This window comes from Papilio xuthus, unplaced genomic scaffold (assembly GCF_000836235.2).
Source record: "Papilio xuthus unplaced genomic scaffold, Pxut_1.1 DF829265.1, whole genome shotgun sequence".
Lineage (NCBI taxonomy): Eukaryota > Metazoa > Arthropoda > Insecta > Lepidoptera > Papilionidae > Papilio > Papilio xuthus.
The window spans coordinates 314-7,542 of NW_013529384.1; the positions used below are offsets into that span (position 1 = coordinate 314).

At 30.4% G+C, this 7,229-nt stretch overlaps 2 protein-coding genes across 2 annotated transcripts; both read right to left on the minus strand.

Annotated features, from left to right (window-relative positions):
- Window positions 1-857: 857 nt before the first annotated feature.
- On the minus strand, window positions 858-2,145 carry LOC106119505 (uncharacterized). The gene is made up of 2 exons (XM_013314544.1): window positions 1,485-2,145; window positions 858-1,414 (listed from the first exon to the last, which is right to left on the minus strand). The coding sequence occupies exons 1-2, from the start codon at window positions 2,119-2,121 to the stop codon at window positions 1,107-1,109; spliced, it is 945 nt and encodes a 314-aa protein (XP_013169998.1). The 5' UTR covers window positions 2,122-2,145; the 3' UTR covers window positions 858-1,106.
- Window positions 2,107-3,214, minus strand: Muted (biogenesis of lysosome-related organelles complex 1 subunit 5). Its single transcript, XM_013314555.1, has 4 exons — window positions 3,151-3,214; window positions 2,757-2,839; window positions 2,393-2,581; window positions 2,107-2,310 (listed from the first exon to the last, which is right to left on the minus strand). The coding sequence occupies exons 1-4, from the start codon at window positions 3,167-3,169 to the stop codon at window positions 2,131-2,133; spliced, it is 471 nt and encodes a 156-aa protein (XP_013170009.1). The 5' UTR covers window positions 3,170-3,214; the 3' UTR covers window positions 2,107-2,130.
- Window positions 3,215-7,229: the final 4,015 nt, after the last annotated feature.

Sequence of the window (7,229 nt, forward strand, 5' to 3'; positions counted from 1 at the left end):
TACGTATCTTATTGGTTTTATAATTTTCTAACAGATGGCGTTAAATGGATTTTAAACTTAATAATAATTATTTTTATTAAATAGTTTATCAGTTTATACGATGGAGAACTAGAAATAAATTGCAATTATTGCACCACTTTACGAGATTCCTTATGAATTATCTTTCATGACCAGTAAAATGACTGTAAGTATAGGGAAGCTCAAACAGACGGCCGGCTTTACGGACCGGGATATAAAATTCCGCATTAATTCTAATTGTAATTCTAATAAAATCCATATTAGTATGTATGTATTTATTTTACACTTAAAAATATTATATAAAGGAATATAAGGCTCTAAACTGACTTTTCTGATTTATTCAACAGTGGTTAACGCCAACATTATTTGCAAGAATTGGTCGGCTTGCCCGGTGCATTACCACAAACGGACAATAGGCAGGTGTAACGAGGAACCAATTCCGCGTTTCGTCCGATGGGTGTGCGTGCCGGAGGCCTAATTTTATTATTCTTTCCCTTCCCACATTTTTCATCCCATGAAGAGGAAACATTCCTCATCTCCGTCTATTAAAGTTAGGCAACGGCTCTGAAATTCCGTATGTCAGTGGGCTTGCTTTGATATTTCGGTAAATGCAAGTTGTCATTTTACATTAAAAAAAAATTAAAGTACTTGTTAAACGTGTTTTATTTTATAAGAACCTATAAAACCTTATTATTACTACAAGTTTGTATTGTGTAGGATCGAAATATAACGAAATTAGAAAACAAGCATATTCAAATAAAAATATATTTAAATTTAGACTTATTAAATTTTATAACAAAAAACAAAATTAAAACTTCACATAATGGAAAAAACGGCATAATTTATGGAGATAACTATTAATTTAAATCAAAACAGAAATAATGAAATATTTTTAGTGATTTATATTTACCAAAATGAAAAATATTAGCTGACCTCAATTATTTTGAGTTTGACAATATTAAACATTGAAGTAATCATTTTATCATAAATTAATACAATTTATAGCAATATTTTGAAATAGACCATTTCAATTATTTATCCTTTAATCCCATTTCATGCGATAGCTATTAAAACAATGATAGACTTTTCTAGTCCTGATGTTCTTTTTTATCCCATGCATTATATTTGTATCCATTGTCAGGTTCATTAACAAACTTTGGTGGACCACCAAGCTGTACAGTTTCTGGCAAATTCAATTCTTCATTTAACTTCTTTGCCAAGAAATATATTTCAGCCAGTGCAATTACCAAAGCACACATGACACCAAGCAGCAATCTGAATCCGAAATCTAGATTTCCAACCATCCATTCCACTCCTCTAAATCCAAAGAGAAAACCAGCAAAGATAGATATAATAAACTGGCCAATTGCAATAAGTTGACGATTTAATTGTTTCACTGAAAAAAATAATATAATATTGATCAAGGAACTTTAAAAAATTAACAAATTTCGACAGTGGAGACTTACTTTGATAGCTTATACTATCCTCTGGGAACCGCATTCTAACATTATCAACACTCTTTGTCATTTTACGATATTCTCTTGCTTCCATTTGAGCTCTCAGTTTAACACACCTGGCTTCTAAATCGGGATTTCTTTTAACAATACCATTTTCAGGCAATACAATTTGGGATCCTTCAAAGAGAACATGTAAATATGGAACATCTTTTCCTTCCTCTCTTTTTTTATTAATATAAATATATAACCAATCTAAGTCAGAGGTGTTTAAGAAAAGTTTATTATTCTTATCATCATCTTGGGTCTCTTGGACTTCTAATTCTTTCTTCTTGTTGTCCTTATCTAAATTATCTTTGTCTTCTTTAGGAACAGTCAATTCTTTTATTTCATCGGAATCTGTATTCTTAGATTCTTTGATATTACTAATGGTCCTTTTGACTTTAGTAATATTTTCTATATCTTTGCTATTTAGGCAAACCTCTTTCGCTTCAACCATGTTTTTAGATACTAGTTTTATATCATTCATTTTAATTTTTAAAATGTTACTAGGGATATCATCATTGGGTATATTTTTTATAAAATTACTTAGTTCTTCTGAGGGGAATATTTTTATATTTGTATCAACAAGGGAACCTTTAAGATCCATGGTTAATATTTATTTACTGCTGTTAATGTTTAACTTATGATTTAAATCAGTATATAAGTCACGAAGTTCTTCTTCTTTTTCTTCAAATGTATTATCAATTCTTTGACAATTAAAATTCATATCATCAATGAAACAATCCCATTCCTTTCGTCTTTTCTCACGATTTACAGCTTGCTTTTGTTTATAGATCTGAAATAATATTAGTATTATATAACTTAATAAACGAAAATAATTTATATTTTTAACATTGTCCTTAGAAACAAAAGTTTACCTCTTCCAAGTCAATGCAAGTTTTCTCAGCTTCAGCTGCTAATTCTCTAGTTTGCTCGATTTTTCTCAGCAATAAAGGAAGAACAAGTCCACCGGTTTTGGTAAGTTTTTCTATATGTGTATCCCTGACATCGGTAAAGTTCTCTAACATAGAGAATAGACTTTCAACATCACGATCTCCTCGCTTTTCCTGTGTAATTATCAATGTCAAAAAGCGCTATTTTTTTAGTTATAAAGGAATATTACAAGGAGGCATTGCAACTTGATGCTTTAATATATATCTTAGTTTGAATTGAGGTAACTTAAGTGAAATCGTTATGTTAATAATGAGATATAAATCTATAGTAATGAAAAAAGTAATTTACCTCAAACTCCTTTAACATATAAGTGATTTCACCATTCAAAAACGGACGATGATCAAACAAACGAGTCCAGATTTCCCCGATTTCTGTTGTGAACAATTTATATTAAATATTGTAGTAATGTTACATTAAATGCATAAACAAAAAGTTAATCATACTTTATTATCTTAAATATGAATTATGGATAACGATTAAATTTTGTGCAAGCAATTGACATCTTACTAACGTTATAATGCAATAAAAACGTAAAAAATTCAAAGCATACAACTCAGCAATAAAAAACCATAACGTTAATACCTTTTTGACGATAACATAATACATGAAACTTATTTCTGTTTAAAATCGTCAGGAATTATTTTACACAATTGATAAAAAAACATAAATAATAGACACGTACCTCGTGACAGCTCCGACATCTTATTTTTTCTGAATAAAATCCAGTCTCAAAAACTGGCAACATTGTTCTGGATTGAACTAATAATTTTTGGAAAAAAGTCTATGTAAATTATATTTTATTACCAATCTCTCTAGAATAGTAGTCAAGTAATTAGTTGCCCGAATACTTTATATTTTAATAATGTTTTGCTGATATAGCAGTGTTGAGGACTCGAACGGCTCGAAAGCAAAAAGCGGTGCTTTATGAGGTCTATGATAGCCCAGCTATCGAAGCTTTTTTAATCTACTCTTTGATTCTGTCAAACAAACATCATTCGTTCATTTCAGTTCGTTCAGCAGCAGTTGTGTCATTCATGATTTTTCGTGCGGGTGTGTTTAGGTGGAACAGTGTTTGCGAAATTGTTTTTATTTGTGTAGATGTTATTAATTTTCTACGATGCCTTAAGTGTATGTCTTTTGTTTGTTTACTGAATTAAGTGTTTAAATATTGAGTGCGAATGGGAAAAATTGGACTTTGATTTGTGTGGGTTTGTGCGATTGTGGTCATCATGCCGGGTCTTATTGGTATCGGTGAATTTATTGAGGAAACCCGAGAAGATTACAGTTCGCCAACCACTTCTACATTTGTGTCGCGAATGCCACAATGTCGACAGACTATCAACGCACTGGAAGAAGTAAGTATGAGTAAATTCATTAAGATATAATCACAATAGGTTCCTATGAATATTACAAACGTTCTGTAAATCCCATAAAGAATATCCTTGTTGAATAACGCAATCTAAAAATTCTCCCAGTCTTACATCATAAATTTAGTTAGATAGATATAAAAGAAACTTTGAAAGTCCAGACAAATTTCATGATCAGGAAGATGTTTAAGTTTTCATACAATTATATTTATGTCATTACATTGATCACATTACCAATTTGCTATCTGTATATCTTTATACACATTTATTAAAATTTATTAGTCTCTTAAAAAATACTAAAGGACAAAGCCAAAAAGTGTCAGTTTTTACTATTTTTCATATTTTAAAAATGGCAGATATAATATAATAAAAAAAATTTAAATCATTCCATTCTTCACTTTTTGAATTGCAGCTTCTTATAAAAACAAGAGTAACATCTTTCATGGGATCTGACCAAATGTAATGGCTGATAATACTTTATGAGAAAAAAACTAAATCCTAACTTGACCTAAAATAATTTGTAAGCAATGGTAGGGACTGGCATGAATGTTTTTATTTCCTTTTAATAGAGTTTCTAATATGTATACAAATAATCAATTAATATTGCTACAACATAAGAAATTCAAATGTTGTATTATTGTTTGAATGGCATGCTGGATTCCTCATGAAGTTAATACACTATTCTTTATGCTTCTTGGGCATTTTAAGAATCTTAATCATGTATAAACATAGCTTCTATTCTATTCTTTTAATCAGGAAAAATATATAGTGTGTATCACAAAATTACTTTGTTTTTACTTTGATTGTTATGAATCATTTCATTGTGAATATAATTGTCATATAAATTATAGTGTGGAGGAAATACATATATATGTCCTATACTTTGGTACAATGCACTTTATGACATTAGAAAATTGTTTTTTGTGTAACAGCAATAAAAAAATTGTATTTGAGAAATAATGAATACTCAGGTTTAAAAACCTTCCAAACTGTTACAACTACAAACAAAAACAATGGAATAGATGGACATCTGCATAACACCACACAGCTTCAAATATATGTGCAAAAACCATAACTCTTTTGTTTTTTGAAAAGATACTTAATTTCGAACACTTATTCTTCATATTAAAAAAAATGATCTGTGGTTATAGTAACTACTACGCTTCCCTGACGGTTCAAAGCGCGGACTACGGTCAACAACACGATGACGCACCGTATCGTTGTGAACACGGTGATTTCTTGTCATAACTCACAACGTGTTGTCGGCTTGTCGACGGTATCCTTAAAGTCGGCCAGAGACTAACGTAACTGATGCTTGACTTAAAAAAAAACGTACAAGTTAAGTATTGTAATTTTACAAAAACCGTCCAACCGTAATTTCCGAAAATTTAGTTATTTAAAAGGTGAATCGCTTTTTTCGAAATTTTACCGATCTTTAAAACTTTCGAATAAAAGCTAGACCGTAAAAATAGGTCACAACTCATCTAATAATTGTCTGCCTTTGCCTAACATTCCAAGCTTTAATATCATAAGTTTCATAATGACAGGGTTATCCCTACGAAATTACAATATTTAGTTATTTTATCGCCAGGCTATACTTTATTTAGGGCGACGTGCTCAAGTGGCCAACAAATTATCGTGCGGGATGCTATCGGCGTGGAATATTTATGCACGATGCCCTTTTCTATAATGAAGCACTTTAAATGTATAATATAAAACGCCGTTTTTTTTTACTTTTGTAAATATCTCTCTATTGATATAAATTGACTCTGTATTGATATAAATTAGGAAATGTATTCCGTCAGATTTAAGGTTGTAAGATCTAGTTTTTCACATTTTAGAACATTTGGTTTATAACCCGACTGATGCCGATAGGACGGCAATGTGTTTCACGGGTATCTGTTATATTAGGGACAAAAATATAGCCTAAAACGCTTAACCGATTTCACAGAGTAAAATTTGATTGGCATTTTTTTCTAAGACTGTCACAACCAATGCACGTTAACTTTTTTTTATATTTGCATTAAAATTTAATAATTATGATAAGCAAGAAACCGAAGGCTCTCAGTTTTTCTTGAGGTATAAAGCGAAAGTGAGTGCGTTTAACGACTTTTACTCGAACACCTTCTCCTATACTTACGAGTATCATGGCATACATGTTTTTTGAATGAACTTTCTCTTTTAATCATGTATGATTGAAGTGTATACGACGATCTGTTGTAGAGTTGTGGTAAAAGAGGCCGTCAGGTTTTTCAACTTGCAAGTAAACAAACTTTAAAAATCTAGGATGAGAGTTTTTAAGTTCAGGCAAACAAATATTACATTTTAATCGGGTCAACAAAAAGGACATTTCGTCGATACTAATTAAATAAATTGAATAGCTAAAGAAATTATAGAAACAAAACGTGTAATGATCGCGTGATAAATGTATAATTGAGGTCAATGACCATATTTAATGTTGTTATTGACCTCCTTATTTCTATGACAATGATTTAATTAGCATCAATAATTATTTCAAATGAAGATAGTAGAAAAATATAAATTATAATAGTTTATACAAAAATCAATTGAAAAAGTTCAAATTATTTCACAAATATATGTGTAAATGTGAGTTTTTGCGTAATCCACGTACGTATGAAGCCAAGAGCTATGAAACATATCTTGATGTTAAAAAAACTAAAGAGTAGTTTCATAAAGAAACTATCTTATCTTTCTATTTAGTTTCTTTAAGCATAATTCAAAGAATTTTAATCACATCACTTCATAATACTTGTATGGGATTAACTATGTGTTACAAAGTATGTAATAAACTTCTCTAGACAAACATTGATGCGCTTATGGTGCGAGGAGGGATGTAAAAAACATAAACAATGACGTAGTAACTGGTACCGTCAGCTGACTATCGGACCGACTGATCTCATTTACACTTCTTTGACCCGCTTATAATATACTACTTTCGTCACTTTCTACTTACGATATTCATTAGAAAAAATTAAGGTGTGCTTATGTGTACTTCCTCAATAAAATGATTAAGGAAGTTGTTTATTATCGAGGGATGAATTGACGGAAATTAATGTAATTAGGCTCGCCTGGTTTAGTTTACGGCCGGTTAAATTACAATACGGGTCTAACTTCGTGAGCTTGGCTTATAAAATGTGCAAACTTTCAATATTTTCAAGTTTCAAGTCTCTGGAGTAAAATGCCGCGACATAGAACTAAAATAGTTTTAAATTATACTTTTTTTTAGTAATTTAAATCGACTACAAAGGTAACAACTGTTATCTGGATTAATAGTTTAACTACAGTTTAAATAACTTATCCGTGTTTAATAAAAGTTTAAGCATAACTACGATGTTCAAACGTAAAAGGGCATGCATCGCTTGTTTGCCATGTT

Coding starts and splice junctions, on each gene's coding strand:
- Muted (XM_013314555.1), bottom strand. Junction 2,582..2,756: donor ATATGTTAAAGGAGTTTGAG/GTAAATTACTTT, acceptor ATAATTACACAG/GAAAAGCGAGGAGATCGTGA. Junction 2,311..2,392: donor CTTGCATTGACTTGGAAGAG/GTAAACTTTTGT, acceptor ATATTATTTCAG/ATCTATAAACAAAAGCAAGC.
- LOC106119505 (XM_013314544.1), bottom strand. CDS start 2,121: ATGGATCTTAAAGGTTCCCTTGTTGATACAAATATAAAAATATTCCCC. Junction 1,415..1,484: donor GGATAGTATAAGCTATCAAA/GTAAGTCTCCAC, acceptor TATTTTTTTCAG/TGAAACAATTAAATCGTCAA.